This window comes from Bison bison, unplaced genomic scaffold (genome assembly GCF_000754665.1).
Source record: "Bison bison bison isolate TAMUID 2011002044 unplaced genomic scaffold, Bison_UMD1.0 scf7180017864233, whole genome shotgun sequence".
In the NCBI taxonomy this organism is placed as follows: domain Eukaryota; kingdom Metazoa; phylum Chordata; class Mammalia; order Artiodactyla; family Bovidae; genus Bison; species Bison bison.
In genome coordinates this window covers 4,431,230-4,458,972 of record NW_011494805.1, presented here as the reverse complement: position 1 = coordinate 4,458,972, position 27,743 = coordinate 4,431,230, and the positions used below count along the sequence as shown (strand labels likewise).

At 37.9% G+C, this 27,743-nt stretch overlaps 1 protein-coding gene across 1 annotated transcript in view; it reads right to left on the bottom strand.

Moving 5' to 3' along the window:
- Window positions 1–27,743, bottom strand: part of RALYL (RALY RNA binding protein-like) — an 825,421-nt gene that overhangs the window by 88,553 nt on the left and 709,125 nt on the right. The window contains exon 5 of the mRNA XM_010846211.1: window positions 6,792–6,839. Within this exon, the coding sequence (XP_010844513.1) occupies window positions 6,792–6,839 (48 nt within the window). The remainder of the gene's footprint in view (window positions 1–6,791; window positions 6,840–27,743) is intronic.

The window sequence follows — 27,743 nt, the reverse complement described above, 5'->3', positions numbered from 1 at the left end:
CATGTTCTCCCTGGACGCTTTTAGCAGATAAATGAAGATCAATAACTCTAAAATCGGCGATCTCTGGCTGTGTCTTCATTCAACCTTGTTGAATGACAAGAAGGGTTTCTGTCTTCAGCTTATTTGACTTCTGATAAACAGAATCTATAAAACCAAACTAAGATGCCATTCATTTTTTAAAAAGGCTATATTTGAAATCCACATGAATGATTCTAGCCTATTAGAATATCTGCTTTCTGTACTGTTTGAACTACTTGGAATTCATAAAATCTGTTTGTAATTTCTACCTTTTGACTTCAAATAAGCTTTTGGTTACAGCTGAATCCAAAAAATGCTTTTTATAGGCACACTTCACTTGAGACCAGTAAATGAGTAATTCTTATTTCTGTTTTTTTGTCACTAAACTTTTCCATGATTTTCCGTGAAGCCACCCTTGCCAACAGCCCACCCCCTGCCAGCAAGCCCCATCCCTGGTCTTGTACAAATGCTTCTTGAACATGCTTTTAAAGCATTGACTGTGGATCATCAATGATCTATTTTAGCAATATCTTGACCTTAATCTAATCTTTATATTTTGTACAATTTTGGTATCTTGTTAAAAAGTGAATGGATTCAGGTAGCAATTGTGAGGTTATTAATCAATAAACTGATTCTATTTAATTCTTATAATTCTGTAACATGTGTATTGTTAAGCCATTTTGCCCATGAAGGAAACTTGTGGGAAACAGATGAGATAACCCTCCCACCCCCAAGTTTAACCAGTCAACACACATGCGTTGAGACCTGCAACTTGTCTTCTAACTCCGAATCACATCCTTCGTCAACCGTGCCATGCTAAGCCTTCCAAGTGTTTTAAGTGGAATCCCATTTTACCAGATGGTAATTTAAATTTGCATAGTGAAACAGACGTTGCTTCTTGCTAATATGTTTTTCCAATATTCATGAATGTATACTGTGCTCCATAATCAATGATCTGAGACAAGTACAACGTGACTTAGAGTTGTTTTTCATTAACTGCAACTCTCGTAGCTTCTCCTATGTTAATTTACTCAATGTCAAAATGGATCCAGAACTGAGCAATGCCCCATTTTGAATCACTGGTATGTATGTGTATACGCACACACACACACACACACACATATATATATTTAAGGTCAGGAAGCTCTGACATTGCTTCTTCTTTTTTTTTTTTTTTTCTATCAATAGAAGTTTGCTCATTACTGGAGGTGATAAATGCCTCAGTGCCTTTCCTGGTACTATTGAAGAGAGGTTTCATTAAAACTGCTGATATCTCAGAAACTGAAAACATTCCTTGGGGGTATTCCGAATTTTAGCTATACTTCTCCTTTTACTTTACTTGGGATAGTACAAATATTTATGTTTCATTTTAATAACATGTAATGTCCTTCATTTAGAGTCATAGTTGGCCTTTGAAAGAAAACGCCACTGAATGCTGTAAATTGGGCAGTTTTTTTTGGTACAGCTTAGAATAACCTCGAAAGTCTATTGTTAGTGATACTCTTTCCTGGTCGCTCAGACAGGAAAGACTCTCCCTGCAATGTGGGAGACCCAGGTTTGATGCCTGGATTAGGAGGACCCCCTGCAGAAGGGAATGGCTACCTACTCCAGTATTATTGCCTGGAAAATTCCACTGCCAGAGGAGCCTGGAGGGCTACAGTCCATGGGGTCACAATGAGTCGGACGCAACTGAGTGACTATCACTTCACTTTCAGTTCATGATTCCCGAAACCATGGAGAGACACGAAATTAGTTTTTGGAAAAGTTGCTGCTGCTGCTGCTAAGTTGCTTCAGTCGTGTCCAACTCTGTGCGACCCCATAGACGGTAGCCCACTAGGCTCCCCTGTCCCTGGGATTCTCCAGGCAAGAACACTGGAGTGGGTTGCCATTTCCTTCTCCAATGCATGAAAGTGAAAAAATAAAATGAAGTCGCTTAGTCGTGTCCGACTCCTAGCGACCCCATGGACTGCAGCCCACCAGGCCCCTCCGTCCATGGGATTTTCCAGGCAAGAGTACTGGAGTGGGGTGCCATTGCCTTCTCCGTTGGAAAAGTTACTGTTGGAATAATGTATTGAAACATTCACATTAAGATGGAACTTTGTGTAGAGAAGTTTTCTAAGCTAAAACAATGCGAGAGTTGAAACTCGCCCATTATATGAGAATTCCCAAGCCTGGCAGAAATAGGCTAACAATAGGATGTAAATGAATGTCAGTTACTGAGACATTACCTCTCAGCTTCATGAGAGGCATTTAGTAACAGCTGGAGTTGAGACTCGGTAAGCCACACTTCTGCTGGGGCCAGCTGGCTCCTTTCTAGGCTCAGCCAGTTAAGGGCTTGAGAAGGAGACTAAGATTGGAACAGGAAGAGAGGACTTGACGCTTTCTGTTTTGCTTCCTGGTTTTGTTTTGGCTTCTTGTTTTTTCAGCATTACTGCAGCCTTGTTTCTTCACCCTGACAGCAGCAATGCATTCCAGAAGTGGCAGCTGAATCCAGTTTGAAAACTTTTGCAACATTTGCAGAACAGTCTCCACACTTCCTCAGAGGGCATCAGGTGGCACTGCTTCTTTAGAGGTCTGGGTTCCAGCCCTGTGGGATTCTCCGGGTTCAGATACAGTAGCAGCAACTAAGCAGAACTTCCTACTCTCACTGTGAGCTCTGGAAGCCCCCTTTTCTAGAATGATATCTGATAATCCTTCCTTTTCCTGTTTTCCAACCCCTCAGGTGGTAGACATAGAGGTAGTTTGCTGACTCCATCATATCACTGTGGGCTTTGTGTTGTTGTTTATTTGTTTTTGCCTTTTTTAGTTCCTTAATACATAGAAAGTTCTTACAAGCAATTCTCCTTGTTCAGCATAACTGTATGATGTCTGTTTTCCTGACAGAAAACCAAGCAGCATGGAGTGAATGGAAATAGCTGAGTGTTGATAAGAGTGTTCAGCTGCAACTGGAATGCTCTAGGGGGCAGGAGGAGGGAAAACAATACAAAAAGAATGATCCAGAGGTGTCACAATGGACTTACTATGAAAGGACAGCTGACCAATCAGTGTATTCCTCAGTCACAGGGACATTGCTACTTGAATATCAGTATAAGGAACATATTCTCTGTCACTATTAATGGTTACTGTCAGCTACCAGCAGCTAACATTGATTAAGTACAAAAAACACACCAGGCACAATGCAAGTCATAAAAATATGCTACTTCATTGAATCCTCAGAACAGTATTATGGGGTAGACATTAATTTCATGTTCACTTCATCAATGAGACAAGTTTTTGTGGCGTTAAATAAATTGCCCACGCTTGTGCCGTTAGTAAAAAGAGCAAAAAGTTAACGATAAACACAAGCAGAATGTAACTAAGGAGGGATTACTGTGGATAAAACTGTTAGCACTGGCCTGTTAGGCTATTTCTCTTGTCCAGCCTCTCCACTCTTGTCCCTTCCTGGGGAATCTAGGTTCACAGGGAACTCCTGACTGTGTCTACTACGGCAGATGCTTCTCTCTCTGTTAGCCAAATGCAGAAGATGGGAAATTAACTAATGAGAGCACAGGCTGCTCAGACAGTCTGTTAGCAGCACACCCATACTCATCTCTGTACACCTACAAACCAAACAGGTTTTATATAAGAGAAGCAAATGATTTCGGAAATTATTCAGAGTTAGCTTTTTGTGTGAGATGGAGAACCATCTGAAAGCTTCAGGCTCTGTAATTACTTGCTGATTAAGGCTCTTGTTTGTTTGCTTGTAAAATATATTTATTTATCATCTACCTACATATGTATCTTACGATTTTTTTAGCTGTAATATATACACAGTAAAACGCAAATATTGGGCTAGTGGTAAGTTGCTTCAGTTGATGTTTGACTTTTTGTGACCCTGTGGAGTGTAGCCTGTGAGGCTTCTCTGCCAATGGAATTCCCCAGGCAAGAATACTGGAGTGAGTTGTCATGCCCTCCTCCAGGGGATCTTCCCCACCCAGGGATCGAACCCACATCTCTTATGTCTCCTGCACTGGCAAGCAGGCTATTTACCACGAGTGCTGCCTGGGTCGCTGAGAAAACTGTAAACCTGACCCAAAGTTTACAGGTTGATTACCAGAACTGGGGTCTCCTACCATCTACTCCATTCTAAGTAGAAATTCTTTAAATGTGCAAGGAAGTCACATGATAGAAAATATTTAAGTGATAACAATGTGAAAACAGTTTCATATTGACAGTCTAAAAGACAATGTATATTAGTTGGTAACTTTATTCATAGCAATGAAGACAGTGTTCTGTATCCTGAAACACAGAAGAGTATCAGAAAATGTTTTGAAATTGTCAAAAACTGAAATATTCAAATAATTGAAAGACTAGTTAAATGTTATCTTTTTTTTTCAGTAAATGGGATTATTTTAATGCTGCCAGATCTTTACATCATTGTTAGGATGGGTTGTTACGAGCTATTAAATATTTAAAATTAAATATTATATTTTACATAAATTTTAAAAATTATTTGAGAAAGTCATCCTTAAAAATTTATATTTGGTCATAAAAGGATGACTAGAGAAGTCACTTGCTTAGCTTTGAACACAGTGGTGCTAAAGGTATGGCTGTGGATTTGATTTTGTGTAGATAAGGCTGTTTCCTTTTATGTAAAACCATAGGCCAATATTGCTCCCCTTCTGTTGTGTGTATCTGCACAGTTGGTTATTGAATATAAATGGAGACCTAGTTTATGATTGTAGTGCTGCCACTAATTAACTATGTGACCTTGGAGAAAGCAAAATGTCTCTAAATCTAAGGAAATGAATTAATAACAAAAGCTGAGTTTCCAGTATGCGTGAGACTTAATGATAGTGCCTGAGGATACAATAAGCAGAGCTGAGCATCTTTCCTGCCCTCTGGGAGGAAGGAAAGCAAGCAGAAATAAACCAAATATTGTTACTGCAGAGAGAAATCTAGCAATATAAATGAGGAGCAGTACTGTGAAGGAACAGTAACAGGTGCAGAGAGGGAAACAGAACCTCATTCAGTCTGAGAGAGGAGTCCACGCTGAGACCTGAAGAATGGAGTCCTTAACTAGACAGTGAAGAGAGGCAGGAGCAGAAGTGCGCAGAGGAAGGTCCCCAGACAGGAAGGAACACGGAGATCTCCTGGGGCTGGGAGAGGACCCGTGCGGCTGAGCAAAAAGGAGACCCTTATGAGGGATTATATAGTTTCTTCCCTATATAAAATGTTCTGTTTTTCAAGCTTTGCATTTTTATGCCTTGGCATATTTGTTTGTTTGTTTGAATAGAATTTTAAACAATATTTACTTTGTTTTTGTATGTGTGTGTATGGTCCATTGACCTAGCACAGATAATTCTTGTTTCGCATACCTCTACTATCAGAATTTCATTTGCCAATCCTAAGTTAAATGACACCAATGCCCCCAACAGAAAAAGTCAAATTTCAGTTTTACCACATATATTAACTGTGAGTAATTTCATAAAGTCCAAGCTTTGCTACTGGTTTTTCAGTCCACAAATCTCTACCTAATTAACAAACGTTCCTGACGATCAGGTCACCTCTTTCAAAGTCTGTCAGGGATTTGTCATTGTGTATTTGTTAGTTCACACACAGATCTCTTTGCTTCCTGGTGATGAGTCCACGTGGGATTTTGTAAGAATGGGTAATCAAAAGAGGGAATTGGTATAGCAGAGAACCGAGGAGGGAAACTGGGAGTAAAATTAAAATTAAATGTAAATGGAATTATAGGAGAAATAGCTGTTTGTAAGGATGTGGACACTCTTCCACTCAAGAGACTCTAGAGATGGAGACAGAGGAATTTAGTAAAATAAAACATACTGACATAAATGAGGTAAGTGGTTGTGATGTGCTGAAAAGGGAAGATGTCCCAGAGGAAGTGAAATTGGCAAAGAAAAGGAATCATCTTGAGGAAATCTTAGAGGTAGTTCACAACACTGATAAAATGTCAAAGCTGACCCAGTATTAGTAGCATAACAATTCACTGAGGGGTAGAAGAGGTGCTTGCCTCATATCATAATAAAAGAAGAAGGCTAGTACTAGTCAAATTACTTTTGATAAGTCATTTTTACAAGAAAAAAGTACATTAACTCTTAGTATTTTTACATTAAAATGTTCCAATTTTAAATTAGTATACTAAATAACCATTTCACTGTATTTTCCTATATGTATGCATGAGGAATTTCTATATATGTATGTATATATGCATACATGTATAATATATACATTTATAACATAGAGTTTTTAATGTTTTGACAAAAATTTTTTAAAGGTCACGGACAACCCTATTTCTCCTATTGACTATTAACATCACTCTGCACGGTTTCCTTTCCGGTCCCACACTACCATGCAGAGTGAGATGTGTCCGCAATTTTTACTGAATGTGCGTGTTGTGTGGAAGTAGATGTATTTTAGAAGGTTGGACTCATTGTCTGAATTTATAAATCTCTCAGTCTTGAAGAATTCCAAGTCAAGAATTCCAATTTCAAGATCTGGAAAATAATATTGGTTAATAAATCTTTAAAATATCATCCAAATATCAGAAACCAAATTTTAGGCTTAAGCACCACCAAAGTCTAAAAGCCCAAGATCTTCTATACTGTAGTAGGTACAATCACAAGATGAAAATCTGTCCGTCTTATATTTAATTGAAACTTACTTTTTTACTGTAAAATATCATTTAATCAATAATATCTGTGAATGAAAGGTACAGAAGAGTTAAAAGATAATGTAAATCAAAGGGAAACAAGGATGAGAAATTTACATACCGATTGTAGAAATCATCTCTGTAGTAGTCATAGTCAAAGACATAACCACTGAGGAGGGAAACAAGAAATTAGTTGTTGACATCACAGTAATTTTGGTATTAATCTATAATGTAAGTGTAATAAATTTATATTACTTTTGTATATTTATTTTCCAATGCAATTATGTATTCAAACGACTTTACAAGATAGTGTCCGGTTAGATATACTGCCATGTCAAACTCTTATTATATGTTTGATAATGTAAACACTGATAATGGATTGAGTTGGTTTGGAATGAAGATGAGAACAGGTAGCCAAATTAATTTTTTAAATACTTTTAATACTTGTAGAACCATTTGTCCCCAGACAATATATAATATAGCTATTCCTTCTTCCTGAGGCATGTATAATGAGGCTAAATAAACAATAAACAAATGGTATATAAATAATATAAATGGAAAAGTTTAATGTAAGTAAAGTAAATACAAAATGGTTTCCTCAGAAATTCAGCATATTCTTGTTATTCTAAAAACTTGCTCTTCAGTACTTGATGCAGAGAAAAATGAACAAAAAAGAAACTTTGAGACTTACCAACAATACCAATATTGTAGGGCACTTACAGAAGAGTTAATAAGCACATTTCAAGGGCAAGATTATTACTAAGCTCCTTAAATGAATGTATAATAAAAATTTCCCCATCCACTTATATAAATTTTAGAGTTTACAAAACACTTTATATGCATTATTACTTTTTATTAATAATTTTAAGCTCTCAAAACAGTTGTATTGGTTTTTATAACTGGAAAAAATTAAAGTGCAAGGGACCTCAGTGGCTAGCTCAAATTTTATATCTTGTAAGTGACAGGGCTGAGACTGGAGGAAAAGACTTCTGAATCCATATCTGGAGCTGTTTTTCATCACCATGCAGCCCTCTGCAGCCTGGAAGAAATTTAATCTTATGCTAAATAGAATATTGGTATTACAGGGGAGTAATTTTTAATATTAATTTATTTTACTGTTATAAAATATGTATAACTAAATTTACATTTCTAATCACTTTAAGTCAATTTCAAATGTCAAAATTCAATGGCAATGTTGAGCAATTAACCATTTCCAAAAATTTTTTATCATTTCAAACAGAAACTCTGTGCCCATTAGACAATATTTCTTCATTCCCTTGCTCCCTTGGTCCTTCCCCAAGCCTCAGTGACTGCTGTTCTACTTATTTTGGTTGTGAATTTGTCTTCTCTAGATACTGCATATAAGTAGAATCATATATTGTTTATCCTTTCTTGCTTGGCTTATTTTACCTGGTGTAATTCTTCAAGTCTTATCTATGTTCTAGCACATATCATAATTTCAATCCCTTTTTAATGCCTGAATAATTCTCCACTCATGTGTGTGTGAATTTTTGTTTATCTGTTCATTTGTTGATAGAATCTGAATTGTTTCCATCTTCTGGCTGTTGTGAATAATCCTATTACAAACTTTGGTGAGCAAACATTTTTGGGGGGGCTCCTACTTTTACCCCTTTTGAGTATATACCTAACAGTAGAATTGCTGAGTCATGGGGTAATTCTGTATCTAACCACCATACAACAGGCAAGTAATTTTATATTCCCCAAATATCAATTTAATGGTCCTTTATAACTTCTTTTGTTAAGAAAATTGAAAGAACATATTGAGGAGGGCTTGTCATTCATGGTTTTCAGTATAGATTACGTATTTGTCCTCACACTCATTATGAACAGGGCAGGGGTACTGACCCAGCACAATTGGCTTATCAGATAGGGCTGGTTCCTGTCCAACACAGCCTGACTGAACACACTGAGTTTGAACCCACGTTCTGGAATGTAAAATGGAGACCTACTTCATGTGAATGTCTAGATGGAAGACTGAGCATTGTCTAACCAGAGCAATACTGCTGTTTATCTACCTCTGCAAGCCAAAGAAGACAAGGAGACCACTGCCAAAGCAGTAAGAACAAAAGTCCCTACTTTAGTCCCACAGTTGAAGATTGCTAAAGTTATAAAGATTTGTGCTTTAGTTGATATTACTGGTGTATGGATGTGACAGTTGGACTGTGAAGAAAGCTGAGCGCCGAAGAATTGATGCTTTTGAACCGTGGTGTTGGAGAAAACTCTTGAGAGTCCCTTGGACTGCAAGGAGATTCAACCAGTCCATTCTGAAGGAGATCAGCCCTGGGATTTCTTTGGAAGGAATGACGCTGAAGCTGAAACTCCAGTACTTTGGCCACCTCATGCTAAGAGTTGACTCATTGGAAAAGAGTCTGATGCTGGGAGCGATTGGGGGCAGGAGGAGAAGGGGACGACAGAGGATGAGATGGCTGGATGGCATCACTGACTCGATGGACGTGAGTCTGAGTGAACTCCGGGAGTTGGTGATGGACAGGGAGGCCTGGCGTGCTGTGATTCATGGGGTCGCAAAGAGTTGGACACGACTGAGCAACTGAACTGACTGACTGACTGGTGTTAGACTCAACTATGGCATTGAGTCAAGGGATTTTAAAGATAACCTATTGGCTATCATCAAATTCAAGGGATAAATTTCACCTCGAAACTTTCCTGATATAGCAGGGCATATAATTTTCATTGTGAAGAGATATGATGGCACCTTAGCCAAAAGTTTTTTAAAATCTCGAGTGAAGTTATGCTACTTTCTTACATATTTGTCATAAGTAATCACTGTTGTCTCTTAGGTTTGATTATTTTCAAGACCATGTTGGTAGATCTCCACAACCTACTGATCTTACAACTGAAAGTCTGTGTCCTTTGACCAACACCTCACCGTGTCCTTGGCCTCCAGTCCCAGCCGGCCGCCATTTTACTGTTTCTATTAGTTTGGCTTTTTCAGATTCCACATACAGGTGACAGCACGTAGGATTTGTCTCTCTCTGACTCATTTCACTTAGCATAATGCTCTCAAGGTCCGCCATCTTTCATAAATGAAGAGATTTCCTTCTTTGTCATGCTGAATAATATTTCATTATATATACATACCACATCTTTATCCATTCAGTTAATGACACACAGCTTAGAAGTGATAGTGATGTGTGGTGATGGACCTGTTAACTAACTCTATGGTGGTAATCATTTTGTGGTATGTGTGTCAAATTATTATCTTGTATACCTTAAACTTGCACAATGTTCTATGTCAATTGTACCTCAAAAAGCTGGGGAAGAAGAATACTTTGGTTGAATACAAATATATGTGTAATAGCATTCATGTTTAGATAACACAGAAGAGTTTCCTACCAGTCAAAGCAGAGGAAAAGAAAAGACAAAGCAGTATATTATTTGAAGAGTTTTGTTTAGTTTATGAAGAATGGTAGCTGAGGGGGAAACATTCTAGTTATGGAAACAATATTCTCAGTGCCTTTCCATACATAAGCTGTTTTAGCCTTAACAGTAACCTATAAGATGTAGAACGTTCTTCCAATTTTATAGGACCCTGAGGCCTAGAGATATTAAATACCCTAAATAACACAGATAAGTATTCTAACACAGATAAGTATTCTAGGATTCTAGCACAGTCATTCATATACTCATTTACCAAAATGTGATTAAGGACCTATGGTTAGGAACTATATTAGGCACTTAGGTTTAGAAGTGAAATAGTTACTTTTTTTGCTCACAAATCTCAGTCTAGTGGTGATTCTACACAGAGTACATTATGAGAAACGCTGGGCTGGAGGAAGCACAAGCTGGAATCAAGATTGCCGGGAGAAATATCAATAGTCTCAGATATGCAGATGACACCACCCTTATGGCAGAAAGTGAAGAAGAACTAAAGAGCCTCTTGATGAAAGTGAAAGAGGAGAGTGAAAAAGTTGGTTTAAAGTTCAACATTCAGAAAACTAAGATCATGGCATCTGGTCCCATCACTTCATGGCAAACAGATGGGGAAACAGTGGAAACAGTGGCTGATTTAATTTTTCTGGGTTCCCAAATCACTGCAGATGGTGATCACAGCCATGAAATTAAAAGACGCTTACTCCTTGGAAGGAAAGTTACCTAGACAGCATATGAAAAAGCAGAGACATTACTTTGCCAACAAAGGTCCATCTAGTCAAGGCTATGGTTTTTCCAGTGATCATGTATGGATGTGAGAGTTGGACTATAAAGAAAGCTGAGCACTGAAGAAGTGATGCTTTTGAACTGTGGTGTTAGAGAAGACTCTTGAGAGTTCCTTGGACTGCAAGGAGATCCAACCAGTCCATCCTAAAGGAGATCAGTCCTGGGTGTTCTTTGGAAGGACTGATGCTGAAGCTGAAACTCCAATTCTTTGGCCACCTGATGTGAAGAGCTGACTCATTTGTAAAGATCCTGATGCTGGGAAAGACTGAGGGCAGGAGGAGAAGGAGACGACAGAGGATGAGATGGTTGGATGGCATCACCGACTCAATGGACATGGGTCTGGGTGAACTCCGGGAGTTGGTGATGGACAGGGAGGCCTGGAGTGCTGCGGTTCATGGGATCACAAAGAGTAGGACATGACTGAGTGACTGACCTGAACTGAACTGAAGTGGTGATTAAGATGGTTCTTGATATCTTGTCCATCTTGACTAAACTATTGGCAGATTTCTTCCTGAACATGGGCCTCTGACCTCTCTTTTATTAGAGTATTTACTTTAGAACTCTCTGTAAATTGTAGTTGTAAGTTCTCTGCCACTCACATGTGTAAATGATCTGCCAGTCTCATGCCTTGTCTTTCTTAAGGACCTGGGAACTGTCTTTGAAATTAAATTAACCAGTCATGCTAATGATAATGATTATATAATGTTGAGAAGTTATTTACTTGAATAGATAAAGTTGATATTAACTTAAGTATCATACATGGTGATAGACATTTTAGATGCTTTTAATAGCTATTGTTTGATGGGACAATAGTTTTCACACAGTGAAAATTATCAATATTTTCTGATGTGACTGAACAGAGAGAATATGTAGGTAAATTGTTTCATCTTTTATTCTGAAACTTTTAAAAAATATTATATTAGAGTAAGATGAAAATATGACATGTTACTAATATGGATGAGAGTGATGATTCTACTCATAATTCTAATACCTTTAAGAAATACCTCAATAATTTACCAGCCTTCAGGAAATTGAAGAGTGCATGAGAGAAAAATGCTCATTTTTATTTTTCTCATTTGATGCTTAAATTATCTTGTCCAATCTGCTTATTTTTTGCTCAATTCTGACTGGTGAGGCATATTTGCAAGGACAAGTTATAGCTAAGCAGCCTAAATTGTTTGATCTCCAAGTTGCACTTTCTGCCATCATAAAGTCCATTTCACCTGTCAAGTTAAAAATGAAATACAGTGTACAAACAGCTCTGTGTAATCTTGACAAGGCTGCTTTTGCCTTAATGGTTTGGACTTTTGCAAAAGTGCCATGGCTGTAGTTGGTTCAGGGCCTAAGCTGTAAAATCAAGCTGGGTTTCCAAGGAAGAGGAAGAGATTCAAGGAGATGAAAAGAGATTAGCACAGAGCAAGTCTGATCTGTGCCTGCCAAGTGCTTTCCTCAGGATTCCTCCTGCTCTCAATTCTTTTTTGTCTTTTGTTTTCTCTCACAGACTCTCCCTCATAAAATCCCTTCTTTTTTTCTTTTTGTGTGAACCTCTATTTGAAATTAGCTGTCAAAAAGTGACATTTCCAGGAGTCATATCCAGCACTGTAAGTATCTTATGTATCCTAGAACTGTGGTCCCAGGAAAAACTGATCTTTTACATTAGAAAAGATCCTCTTTCCCTGATACAAGCCAAGAGTTATGCTCATGAGTTAATCTATTTTGGCTTTCTTTCTTTTTTTTTTGTAAATTATTTAATTGGAGGCAAATTACTTTACAATACTGCAGTGGTTTTTGCCATACATTCACACGAATCAGCCACAGGTGTACATGTGTTCCCCATCCTGAACTGCCTCCCACCTCCCTCCATCCCATCCCTCAGGGTCATCCCAGTGTACCAGCCCTGAGCACCCCTATCTCATGCATAGAACCTGGACTGGTGATCTGTTTCACATATTTTGGTTTTTAGACGAGGAACTTTTGCAACTTTCATTGTGGTAGTTTTGTGTGACAATCTGGTTCTTAGGCCATTGAAATAAAAATGAGAATAAAAGAGATGTTTAGGGCACTGTCCAGGAGGAAGTTAATTCCAGTGATTGAAAATGTTTTTGTCATTTGGGAGTACGGTCAGTGACAAGGGGAAAGTACTTGACTTTCTAGAAAAGTGAAACAATAGCTTTGAATTTAATACAGTTTATATTTGAAATTTACAATATTGTACACATTTACAACATTTATTCTACTTTTCATTGTACCTTTATTCTATTTGCTCAGATCCCTAGAAATTTAATGGGAAATAAGAAATTGGTAAAATAATTGTTGAGAGTTGCACACTCACACTCTTTCTTTCATTATTGGAGAGTAAATGAGATCTAGTAACTTTCCTGGAATTTCACTCAAACTGTTTCATTTATAGAAGAAGAAATCACACTTCATTGGGTTTTGCAATATATGTGGTCCATTTTATATAACCCTTTTGAATTCATAAAGCCAGTTTCATATGAGTAGACTAATACACAGAAGTACTTTTTTATTTTTTATCATAGAATGTTATTAAAATGTACTCTTAAGAATATTAATAAATTTCTTAGCACAAGGAGGGAGCATTTTAATCATTTATTAGCAGACATCCTACAAATAATGATTGAAGCCTTCTCAATTACTATATCTGGATCTATAAATTAAATCAAATTACTGAAATATATTTTAAATATAATATTGGGAGTTGTGAATAATGATATCATATCAGCAGAGCATGGCTTCTAACTTCAAGGAATATCAAAGTTTAAGGGATAGGTAAATACACAGATGATCATAATTCAAAGTCAAATTTGACAAATGTTAAAATAAAAATTAAAACTACTATGAGGGCGTATGGGCAGAAGAAATAGGATGTGGTTGGGACAAGGACTCAGACAAGGTTTCATAAGAGAGATGATGTTTTAATTAGTCCTTGAAAAAGGATATAGGTATTTGACAAGTGAATGTTAAAAGGTAGTCCTTCTAGATGGCAAGATTTAGTGGTAGAAAATGTGGAACAAGTATGGAAACAACAGTTTATGATGTTATTCCCTCTTTATCACAGCTGTTCTTCAGATACCTACAGAGTTGTGAATGCAAAAGTTATAATACTGGACAGCTGAATTTCCAGAGTAAATTTCCCTATGGTTGAGGTTCCCAGTAAATCAAAAGTTTCCTCAGAGAAAATACAGGATTCTACTTCTAACTTACAAATCTGATGTGGGTTTCTGACTGTCATAGTATATACAGTTGAACAGACTTATAAATTTTGCTAAGATAATATGTGGACAAAAATCTATTTTCATTAAGGAGTACAAATAAATGTGTATATTTACTTTGGAGTGTGTGTGTGTGTGTGTGTGTGTGTGTGTGTGTGAAAATGCAAAAACAATGGCATAAGCTATGATGTCTACACTGCCTTGGCAAAACACTCAGATTGACTACCAAGGATTTTGGAATGGAGAAGGAGGCTGGCAGGGATCCAAGGATTATGGCACATTCATAGAACTTCTGGCTAACTGACCTGACAGCTTAGAAAGGTGAAGTGACTAGGAAGTTCAAAGATTAAAACAATCCAGTCAGCTCATTTAAGAGTTCTGGTCTCTTAGTTGTGAGTCAAACTTACGGTCTCACACATTTAAAGGATGATTACTTATTGAAGGATTGTGTGAAGAGTAAATTCTAGGAACAAGAAAGAGGAGGAAAAAAAGAAAAATACCTCTCTCTCTTGCTGGGTTAACACAGGAATTCTGATTTCAGAAGTGTCATCTTAAATGGGGTATGATTCTTACCCTTATTTATGCTGTGTTCCCATAGGAAGGATGTTCACAGATGTAGTTCCAAAATTGTGTTTACACAATTCTTTTTTTTTTTTTTTTACAGAATATAAAAAATAAACAAGAGAGAACAGCAACGAACCCTCCAATGACTCCCCACGGTCTCCAGGTAATGGTCAGACTCATACTTTCAGCACTCTCCACATGCAGCTCCTTCTTCTGACATTCTTTAACAATTCCTTTAATTACTCTTTTATTCACTCAGACTTTCCCAGTACCTACTCTCTGGGTGGAAAAAACAGCTCCTTGCCCTCACACACTGGTATTCTTGTATCTCTCCACAATCTTCTGCATTAGCCCAACTGGCAGCTCAACAGAAATTTCCTGTAATGGGACTCTGCTCAAACTCTCCATTTGTCAACACATGTGTCTTCTTTTTGTTGAATATGTATCCATACTTAGGGCCTAACTCAAGCCCTATCTCTTTCTCAATTAAAAAGTTTGTAGACTTAGGCTAAATTCCACTTACTGTGCTATTGTTTGATTACAGTTTTTTGTATTTACATCTGACTCATGCTCCAGTACTCTTGCCTGGAAAATCCCATGGACGGAGGAGCCTGGTGGGCTGCAACCCATGGGGTCGCTAAGAGTCAGACACAACTGAGTGACTTCACTTTCACTTTCATGCACTGGAGAAGGAAATGGCAACCCACTCCAGTGTTCTTGCCTGGAGAATCCCAGGGACAGGGGAGCCTGGTGGGCTGCTGTCTGTGGGGTCGCACGGAGTCAGACATGACTGAAGCGACTTAGCAGCAGCAGCAGCAGCATGCTTGTTAGTTCTCTTCTTTTCTTGTCATAGAGCTAATCTAATATATAGATTTGTCTTAGACTTTCACAAACCAATCTATTTCATTTATCATTCCTGTCTTCCATCTTTGAACTTAATCTAATTTGTCTGATTTTCTTGACACTGAAGCTTTCAGAGTAAAATATTCCAGGATGACTCTTGTCAAAATCCTGTAGCACATTATGCATCTTTTTGTCTTAGGTGAATTTATTCACAAATGTGTGGACTCTATTCTTACAGCTTCTTATGCATGCTTCAGTCTTATATTGTAATTGACAATACATGACTCTATCTCACAAGATTGTGAGCTTTGAAAACACAAGGCATTTTTTTTCCCCCTTTTTAATTGGAGGAAAATCAGCTTATAACGTTGTTTTGGTTTCTGCTGTACAACAATGTGAATCAGTCATAACTGATTCACATATATACATACATATATATCATATATATCATACATGATATACATATACATGTACATATATGTCATACATATATATCATCTCCCTTTTGACACCAGGTGTTTATAGCACCCAGTAGATATTTTTTTTCAATTGAATATTAGATTTATGTGGAACTTTTCACTACAATATTTATTTTTATTGTTCTTTTTAAGGAAATCTAATGTCTGTATTAGAATTTTAGAGACCTGAAGATTGATATTAGAACATACAGATCATTATAGTTAGGTTGGACCATGTCGGGTCAGAACTTTTTTGCCAATAAGAATCAATTTTTTGCCTCTTAGCTCTGAATCTACCTCCTTTTTGCTCTTGCTTCGTGATAATGGAGCTGAATCTTGTAAACACGTTTCCTTTGACAGCTGGCACCACCACTGAGCGACTGAGCATACATGCACCATGTTAGAGGTTGTTAGTAGAGTCTTTATGGAGGAAAACGGAAAGGCACTGAAGAGTAAGGGGCTTCTTTTTCCAAATTCCCATGTGTTTTCTTCCTTGCTTTTCTGGCACAGCTGTTCACACCACACAGGACACCCACTACAGCTCACTGGCACCCCAGAAAGAGGGTGCCTACCCATTATCCGCAGTCCATCAATTCTTCAACAAACCTCTCTGACATGCAGAGGGCTGAGGACACCTCTCTCCAAATAAGATGTGCATCTTAGCCTAGGAGAAAGAGGGTCTTCTAGGATGTTCCTTCCTTAGATACTCTTCTTCAGCCACAGAGATATTAATCATTCCCTACGTTTTCTCCTCTCATGTTGCTTTTCAGTCTCTTTCATCCTTATGTAGTTAGCCATACTTTGCTAGATAATAATCATTTATATTGGCGGAAAGATTGGCAGTAAAATTAGAGATGAAAAAGAAGATACAAAAGACACCAGAGAAATACAAAGGATCATAAAAGACTAATACAAACAACTATATAGCGATTAAATGGACAACCTAGAAGAAATGAGCAGATTCTTAGAAGGGCACAACCTACCAAGACTGACCAGGAATAAACAGAAAATATGAAGAGACCAATCAGAAGTACTGAAATTGAAACAGTCATTAAAAACCTTCCAACAAATCAAAGTCCAGCAACAGACAACTTCACAAATTCTGTCAAACATTTAGAGAAGAGTTAACACCTATCCTTCTGATAGTCTTCCAAAAAATTGTGGAGGAACTCTCCTAAGTTCATTTTATGAGGCCAGCATCATGCTGATGACAAAATCAAACAAAGATACTGCAAAAAAAAAAAAAAAAGGATATTATAGGCCAATATCACTAATGAACATAACACAAAAATTCTCAACAAAACATGAGCAAACCTAATCTAACAACACATTAAAAGGATCATACACCATGATCAGTGGGATTTATACTAGGGATGCAGTGTCCTTCAATATCTGCAAATAAATCAGCATGGTATACCACATTAACAAACTAAAGAATAAAAACCATATGATCATCTCAATAAATGCAGAAAAAGCATTTGACAAATTTCAACACACTTTAATGATAATAAAAAAGCTTCTGAAATTGAGCATAGAGGGCACTTATCTCAACATAATAAAGATCATCTATGATTCCCTGATGGCTCAGATGGTAAAGAGTCTGCCTGCAATGTGGGAGACCCAGGTTTGATCCCTGGGTTGGGAAGATCCCTTGGAGAAGGAAATGGCAACCCACTTCAGTATTCTTGCCTGGAAAATCCCATGGATGGAGGAACCTGGCAGGCTACAGCCCATGGGGTTGCAAAGAGTCAGACATGACTGAGTGATTTCACTTTCTTTCTTTTATGAGAACCTTACAGCTAATATCATTCTTAATGGTGAAAAGTTGAAAGCATTTTCTCTAAGATCAGGAGTAAAACAAGGATGCCCATTTTTATTCAACATAGTTTATGAAGTCCTAGCTGCAGCAATCAGAGAAACAAAAGAAATAAAAGGAATCAAAATTGGAAAACAAAGTAAAACTGTCACTCTTTGCAGAAGACATGACGCTATACATAGAAGGTCATGAAAATACTACCAGAAAACTACTAGAGCTCATTAGTGAATTTAGTAAAGTTGCAGGATACAAAGTTAATACACATAAATCTCCATATTCCTATACACTAATAAGGAAAAAGCAGAAAGAGAAATTAAGGAAACAATCTCATTTACCATTGCATCAAAAAAGAATAAAATACCTAGGAATAAACCTACCTAATGAGGCAAATGGAACAACAGACCGGTTCCAAGTAGGAAAAGGAGTATGTCAAGGCTGTATACTGTCACCCTGCTTATTTAACTTATATGCAGAGTACATCGTGAGAAACGCTGGGCTAGAAGAAGCACAAGCTGGAATCAAGACTGCCAGGAGAAATATCAATAACCTCAGATATGCAGATGACACCACCCTTATGGCAGAAAGTGAAGAGGAACTAAAAAGCCTCTTGATGAAGGTGAAAGAGGAGAGTGAAAAAGTTGGCTTAAAACTCAACATTCAGAAAATGAAGATCATGGCATCTGGTCCCATCACTTCATGGGAAATAGATGGGGAAACAGTGGAAACAGTGTCAGACTTTCTTTTTTTGGGCTCCAAAATCACTGCAGATGGTGACTGCAGCCATGAAATTAAAGGATGCTTACTCCTTGGAAGGAAAGTTATGACCAACCTAGATATCATATTGAAAAGCAGAGACATTACTTTGCCAACAAAGGTCCGTCTAGTCAAAGCTATGGTTTTTCCAGTGGTCATGTATGGATGTGAGAGTTGGACTGTGAAGAAAGCTGAGTGCTAAAGAATTGATGCTTTTGAACTGAGGTGTTGGAGAAGGCTCTTGAGAGTCCCTTGGACTACAAGGAGATCCAACCAGTCCATTCTAAAGGAGGTCAATCCTGGGTGTTCTTTGGAAGGAATGATGCTAAAGCTGAAACTCCAATACTTTGGCCACCTCATGCCAAGAGTTGACTCATTGGGAAAGACTCTGATGCTGGGAGGAATTGGGGGCAGGAGGAGTAGGGGACAACAGAGGATGAGATGGCTGGATGGCATCACCGACTCGATGGACATGAGTTTGAGTGAACTCTGGGAGTTGGTGATGGACAGGGAGGCCTGGTGTGCTGTAATTCATGGGGTCACAAAGAGTCGGACACGACTGAGTGACTGAACTGAACTGAATTGAATGAGGCAAAAGACCTGTAGTCAAAAAACTATTAGATACTGATGAAAGAAATCAAAGATGACACAAAGAGATGGAAAAGTGTACTATGTTCTTGGTTTGGAAGAATCAACATTGTGAAAATGACCATATTACACAAAGCAATCTAGAGAGTCAATGCAATATCTATCAAACTATCAATGACATATTTCACAGAACAAGAACAAAACAAATTTAAAATGTGTATGGAAACACAAAAGACCCTGAATAGCCAAAGCAATTCTGAGAAAGAAAAATGGACCTGGAGGAGTCAGGATCCCTGACTTCAAACTATGCTATAAAGCTACAGCACTCAAAATGGTATTTCTGTTGTGCTGGAAGAAAATACAGAAATATAGATCAATGGGACATTTATCATTTTATTGTGCTGGCACTGGCACAAAATACAGTAGTCATAACAGTGTGGTTCTGGAACAAAATACAGAAAGATAGATCAATGGGACAGGGGAGAAAGTCCAGAGATAAACTCATAGACTTGTGGTCACCTAAAGTATGACAAAAAGCAAGAATATACAATGGAGAAAAGAGTATCTCTTCACCAAGTGGTGCTGGGACAAATGGACCCTCCACATAAAAGAATGACTTTGGAGCACTCTCTAACATCATACACAAAAACAAACTCAAAATGGATGAAAGACCCACATTTAAGATCAGACACTATAAAATTACTGGAGGAAAACATAGGCAGAAAACTCTCTGACATAAATCACAGCAAGATCTTTTTTGATTCATCTCCTAGAGTAATGGAAATAAAAGCAAAAGTAATCAAATGGGACCTAACTGAATTAAAGAGCTTTTCACAGCAAAGGAAAACATACACAAAATGAAAAGGCAACCCATAGAATGGGAGAAAATACATGCAAATGAAGCAACTGAAAAGGAATTAACCTTCAAACTATGCAAACAGCTCATGCTGTTCTATGTTAAAGATATAAACAACCCAACTGAAAAGTTGGCAGAAGACCTAAGCATTTCACCGAAGAAGACATCAGTTCAGTTCAGTCGCTCAGTCGTGTCTGACACTGCAATCCCATGAATTGCAGCACACCAGGCCTCCCTGTCCATCACCAACTCCCGGAGTTCACTCAAACTCATGTCCATCAAGTTGGTGATGCCATCCAGCCATCTCATCCTCTGTTGTCCCCTCCTCCTCCTGCCCCCAATCCTTCCCAGCATCAGAGTCTTATAGATGGCCAAAAAGCACATGAAAAGATACTCAACATCACTAATTATCAGAGAAATGCAAATAAAAACTACAATGAGGTATTGCCTCATACTGGTCAGAATGGTCATCATCAAAAAGTCTACAAATGATAAATGCAGGAAAGGGTGTGGAGAAAAGGGAACCCTTCTATACTGCTGATGGGAAAGTAAATTGGTAAAACCACTATGGAGAACAGTATGGAAATTCCTTAGAAAAACTCAAAATATAATTACTGTATGAGCCAGAAATCTCACTCCTGGCCATACGCCCATAGAAAACCACAATTCAAAGAGATATATGCACCACAATGTTCACTGCATCAGTGTTTACAATATCCAGGATATGGGAGCAACCTAAATATCCATCAACAGAGATGATATATACAATGGAATATTACTCAGCCATAAAAAAGAATGAAATAATGCTATTTGAAGCAATGTGCATGGACCTAGAGACTATCATACTAAGTGAAGTAAGTCATACAGAGAAAGACAAATATTATATGATATGATTCATGTGTGGAATCTAATTAAAAATGATAAAAATGAACTTATTTACAAAAGAGAAACAGACTCACAGATTTAACCTATGACTACCAAAGGGGAAACATGCTGGGGGAGGGATAAATTAGGAGACTGGGCTTAACATGCACAGAGGAGCCTGGAGGGCTACAGTCCATGAAGTCACAGAGTCAAATGTGACTGGGCGACTAACACTTTCACTTTCACTACCATATATAAAATAGATAACTAGCAAGGACCTACTGTAAGCACAGGAAACTTTATTCAGCATTCTGTAATAAACTATATGGGTAAGAAATATGAAAAATAATATACACACACACACACACATTAGGTTACTCATAGTACCTAATACAATGTAATTGCTATGTAATAATTCCCAGCCTATAACAAGTTCAAGTTTTGCTTTTAGGGTCCTTCTGGAATAAAACTGCAATACATTTGAGTAAGTACATGTTTTAGCATTTTAGCTATTCAAAAACCATGTATATTCCCATTTCGCTATTTACACTCAGAAAGTGAAAATGGTAGCCGCTCAGCCACGTCCAACTCTCTGCAACCCCGTGGACTGTAACCAGCCAGGCTCCTCTGTCCATGGACTTCTCCAGGCAAGATTACTGGAGTGGGTTGCCGTGCCCTCCTCCAGGGGAATCTTCCTGACCCAAGGATCAAGCCTGCGTCTCTTACGTCTCCTGCATTGGCAGGCATGCTCTTCACCACCAGTGCCACTTGGGAAACCCTCACTTTGCTGTACACCTGAAATTAACACATTATAAATCCACAAAACTCCAACAGAATTAAACAAGACAGTGACACATGTGATATACAGCCAAAGGGTACACATCCTTTATTTCTAAGTGAACCTTTTTTCATAGCTTGTACAGTTGATATTTTTATTATTACTATTATTTAATTTACTGAATTATAATGATTCTTGTAAACTGTTTTCCTTCAAGGGTAAATATATCAACTGCACATGTTCCCCATGGTATAAACGAACATTAAAATATTTGGGAGTGATGTCAAATGGGAAGAATAGCAATAATAATAATATCATCAATGATAATGCTTACTGAATGATCATTTAATTGTCTTAAAAATCCTCTTAGTATTAATATTATCCTGATTTCATAAATGGGAGAATCAAGGCATCAATACAACCAATTAAAGTCCAGAGCATAAGTCACCTTGTCTATCAGTTCAGTTCAATTCAGTTCAGTCTCTCAGTCATGTCTGACTCTTTAAGACCCTGTGGACTGCAGCATGCCAGGCCTCCCTGTCCATCACCAACTCCTGGAGTTTACTCAAACTCATGCCCATTGAGTTGGTGATGCCACTCAGTCATGTCATCCTTTGTCGGCCCCTTCTTCCACCTTCAATCTTTCTCAGCATCAGGGTCTTTTCCAGTAAGTCAGCTCTTAACATCAGGTGGCCAAAGTATTGGAGTTTCAGCTTCAACATCAGTCCTTCCAATGAACATTCAGGACTGATCTCCTTTAGGATGGACTGGTTGGATCTCCTTGCAGTCCAAGGGACTCTCAAGAGTCTTCTCCAACACCACAGTTCAAAAGTATCAATTCTTCAGCGCTCAGTTTTCTTTATAGCTTAACTCTCACATCCATACATGACTACTGGAAAAACCATAGCCTTGACTAGACAGACCTTAGTTGGCAAAGTAACTTCTTTGCTTTTTACATGCTGTCTAGGTTGGTCATAACTTTTCTTCCAAGGAGTAAGCGTCTTTTAATTTCATGGCTGCAGTCACCATCTGCAGTGATTTTGGAGTTCAATAAAATTAAGTCTGACACTGTTTCCACTGTTTGCCCATTTATTTGCCATGAAGTGATGGGACCGGATGCCATGATCTTTCTGAATGTTGAGTTTTAAGCCAACTTTTTCACTTTCCTCTTTCAACTTCATCAAGAGGCTCTTTAGTTCTTCACTTTCTGCCATAAGGGTGGTGTCATCTGCATATCTGAGGTTATTGATATTTCTCCCGGCAATCTTGATTCCAGCTTGTGCTTCATCCAGCCCAACATTTCACATGATGTACTCTGCATATAAGTTAAATAAGCAGGGGGACAATATAGAGCCTTGATGTACTGCTTTCCCAATTTGAAACCAGTCCCTGTTGCTTCTTGCCCTGCATACAGGTTTCTCAAGAGATAAGTCAGATGGTCTGGAATTCCCATCTCTTTAAGAGCTTTCCACAAATCTCTTAAAGAGCTTTTTGTTATGATCCATACAGTTAAAGACTTGAGAGTAGTCAATGAAACAGAGGTATCTATAGGGATAGTAATTATACATTTTCAGAGTTTTTGTTGGTTTGGTTAGTTTACTTTTATACTCTCTATATTTCCTCTATTTCTGTGGAGTTCTGATTTTCTCTGGGGTGTCTTTTGTTTCATGTTAGAATAATTTTTCAAATATATGGTGATCCTTTCTTGGCCACAATTCAGAGCAAGGCACTCAAAACCTGACAAGTAGCTCTTTGTGTGTGTAAATGCATGTGTGTGTGTGCACATATGTGTGTGTGCATACGCATGTCTTACCAACTGCTAGTGTCATTAGACTGCGATGGGCCAGTGTCCTAGGAATTTATTAGGACTGTAAAGTGTCAGTGTCTCCAGGTCTTTTGGAATAGTCAGTTTCCTTAGTGAGGATAAACTGCTAGGTCTTAAACAAAAATTAGTCTTATACTAGTATAATGGTGAAAAATAATGGTGTTTTGGGTTTACCTTAATTGTTCCATAGGCCATTAAAATAGTGGCAGAAATTTTTTTTCCTCAATTTTGAAGCTAGGATACAGGTTGGAGTGTTAGCAGTTAATGTGATTTCTGGCACACAGTAAACATCTCACATATCCCATCATTCCTTCTAATGTAAAATCTGGTTTGAAGCAAAGGGAATAGTTGAGGACTAGACAATAAGACATAAGCTCCTTTGGGAGAGCACATATAAATTTTACAAATGAGGAATCTGAAAGACTAAGCAGAAAGGGAAAAAGGAGATAAAGCAGAGGTGGAGGCAGAAAATGTGGAGAACTGGGAGGAGAGAGAGGAAGAGTAGTGCCTTACATTGCACATATTTGCTTAGCGCATTTTATATTCTTTATTTTTTGTTGGAGTACAGTTGCTTTACAATGTTTTGTTAGTTTCTGCTACACAGCACACTGAATCAGCTATATATATATATATATATATATGCTATGCTAAGTCGCTTCAGTCGTGTCCGACTCTGTGCGACCCCATAGATGGCAGCCCACCAGGCTCCCCCATCCCTGGGATTCTCCAGGCAAGAACACTGGAGTGGGCTGCCATTTCCTTCTCCAATGCAGGAAAGTGAAAAGGGAAAGTGAAGTCGCTCAGTTGTGTCCGACTCTTAGCGACCCCATGGATTGCAGCCTACCAGGCTCCTCTCTGTCCATGGGATTTTCTAGGCAAGAGTACTGGAGTGGGGTGCCATATTGCCTCAAAAAGAACAAAAAAATATCTAGGGATATACCTTCTCAAGGAGGCAAAAGACCTATACTCAGAAAACTCTATGACAATGATGAAAGAAATCAAAGATAACACAAACACCAGGAGAGATATACCATGTTCTTGGTGGGATCATGTTTGCTCTGCATCTATTAATGTGATCATATAGTTTTGATTGATTTCCATATATTGAACAACCCCTGCATCCTTGTGATAAGTCCCACTTGATCATGATGTTTGATATTTTTAATGTGTTGTTAGATCCTCAACAAGATATCAACCAAATCTAACAACAACCTTCATTATGTGGAGGTAGGTTCCCTCTATCCTCATTTCCTGGAGAGCTTTCATCATAAATCAGTGTTGAAATTTGTCAAATGCTTTCTCTGAATCTACTGATGTAATCATATAGTTTTCATTCTTAAGCTTGTTAATATGGTGTATCACATTAGGAAATGTCAACCCACTCTAGTAGTCTTGCCTGGAGAATCCCATGGACATAGGAGCCTGGCAGGCTACAGTCCATGGGATTGCAAAGAGTCAGATATGACTAAAGTGACTTACCACATCACATTGATTGATTTGCATATGTTGAAGAATCCTTGCATCCCTGTGATAAATCCCACTTGATCATGGCATATGGTCATCAGTAATACAGGCCTGTAATAATCTTTTTTTTTTTTTTTTTTTTTGGTGATATCCTTGTCTGGTTCCAGGTGTTGATGGCTTCATAGAATGAACTAGGAAGTCTTCCTCCATCTACAATTTTTTGGAAGAGTTTGAGACGGATATGTGTTAGCCCTTTTCTAAATGTTGGATAGAATGTCCCCATGAACCCATCTGGTCCTGGATTTTTGTTTGTTGGACATTTTTAAATCACTGTTTCGATTTCAGAACTTGTGGTTGATCTGTTCTTATTTTCTGTTTATTCCTGGTCAGTCTTGGTAGGTTGTACCCTTCTGACAACTTGTTCATTTCTTCTAGGTTGTTCATTTAATTGGCATATAATTGTTTGCAGTAGTCTCTTATGATCCTTTGTATTTCTGTGGTGTCAATCATATCTTCTCCTTTTTCATTTCTGATTTTATTGATTTGAGTCCTCTTCCTTTTTCTTGATGAGTCTAGCTAAAGGTTTATCAATTTTGCTTATTTTCTTAAAGGGCCAGCTTTCAGTTTCATTGATCTTTACTATTGTTTTCTTCATTTCTATTTCATTTATTTCTGCTTTGATCTTTATGATTTCTCTCCTCTTATTGACTTTGGGTTTTGTTTGTTCTTCCTCCAGTTGCTTTACATTGAAGGTTAGGTTACTTATTTGAGATTTTTTTGTTTGTTTCTTGAAGTAAGATTGTATTGCTATAAACTTCCCTCTTAGAACTCCATCTGCCACATCCCATAGGTTGTGAATTGTCATGTTTTCATTGTTATTTGTTTTTAGGTATTTTTTTGCCTCCACTTTGATTTCTTCAGTGATCCATTGGTTATATAATAGCATATTGTTTAGCCTCCATGTTTTTGAATTTTTTTTTTTTTGCCTTGTAATTGACATCTAATCTGATAGTAGTGTGATTGGAAAAGATGCTTGATAAGAATTTAATTTTCTCAAATTTACCAAAGCTTTTCAATTTTGACCCAAGATGTAATCTATCCTGGAGAATGTTCCATGTGCACTTAAGAAGAAAGTATTCTGTAGCTTTCTGATGGTATGCCCCATAAATATCAATTAAGTCTGTTTGGTGTAATGGGTCATTAAAGGCTTGTATTTCCTTATTAATTTTCTCTCTGGATGACCTATCTATTGATATAACTAGAGTGTTGAAGTCCCTTCCTATTATTGTGTTACTGCTGGTGTTCCCTTTTATGACTGTTAGTGATTGCCTTTGTATTGAGGAGCTCTCGGTTCAGTTCAGTCACTCAGTTGCGTCCAACTCTCTGTTGGACTGTAGTACGCCAGGCCTCCTGGTCGATCACTAACTCCTGGAGCTTGCTCAAACTCATGTCCATTGGGTCGGTGATGCCATCCAAATATCTCATCTTCTGTCATCCCCTTCTCCTCTCGCCTTCAATCTTTCCCAACATCAGGGTCTTTTCCAATGAGTCAGTTCTTCACGTCAGGTGGCCAAAGCATTGGAGTTTCAGCTTCAGCATGAGGAGTTCCTATGTTAAGTTTATAAATATTTACAAATATTATCTTCTTGGATAAATTCCATCATCAATATACAGTGTCTTTCCTTGACTCTTGTAATATTCTTTATATTAAAGTCTATTTTATCTGATATGAGTGTTGCTACTCCAGCTTTCTTTTGATTTCCATTTGCACGGTGTATTGTTTCTATTTCCTCACTTTTCAGTCTGATTTCCTTGTATATTATCTTTACTTTTCCATTGCTGCTTTTAATATTTTTCATTGTATTTAATTTTTTTCAGCTTGATCCATATGTGTCTTGATGTGTTTCTCTTCAAAATTATTCTCAATGGGATTCTCTGTGCTTCCTGAACTTGGTTGACTAGTTCCTTTCCCATGTTAAAGAAGTTTTTAACTATAAGATTTTCAAATATTTTTCTCAGACACTTTCTCTTTTTCTTCTTCTTCTGGGATCCCTATAACTCAAATGTTGGTGCATTTACTGCTATCCCATTGGTCTCTGGGACTGTCTTCATTTCTTTTCATTCTTATTCTGCTTCATGGCAGTTATTTCCACCATTCTATCTTCCAGAATCTTCCACCATTCTCTGCCTCAGTTACTCTGCTATTGATTCCTTCTAGTGTATTTTTTTCAACTATTGTATTATTTATTACTATTTGCTTTTTCTTTATTTCTTCTAGATGCTTATTAAACATTTCTTGTTTCTTCTCCATCTGGGCCTCCATTCTATTTCCAAGGTCTTGAATCATTTGTATTATCCTTACTCTGAATTCTTTTTAAGGTAGACTGCCTATTTCCTCTTCCTTTATTTTGTCTTGTGAATTATTGCCTTGCTCCTTTGTCTGAAAAATATTTATCTGTCATCTCATTGTGTCTAACTCACTGTTTTTGACCTTCTTCCCCCACACTGCAGGGCTGTAGTTCCTCCTGCTTCTGGTGTCTGCCTCCTGGCAGGTGAATTTAGTCCACGGGCCTGTGTATACTTCCTCCTGGGAGGGACTAGTGCCTGCACTCTGAGTGAAGCTGGGTCTTGCCCTTCTGATGAGCAGGGCTGGGTTAGGTGGTGTGTTTTGGGGTGGGTTTATGGGCTTACTAGGACTTCAGGCAGCCTGTCTGCTGATGGCTGGGGCAGTGTCACAGTGCTCCTGTATTCTTGGTTGGTTGGCATGAGACTCCAGCACTGGAGCCCACAGGCATTTGGGTGTTACCAGGTCAAGATGATTCCATCTTGATACC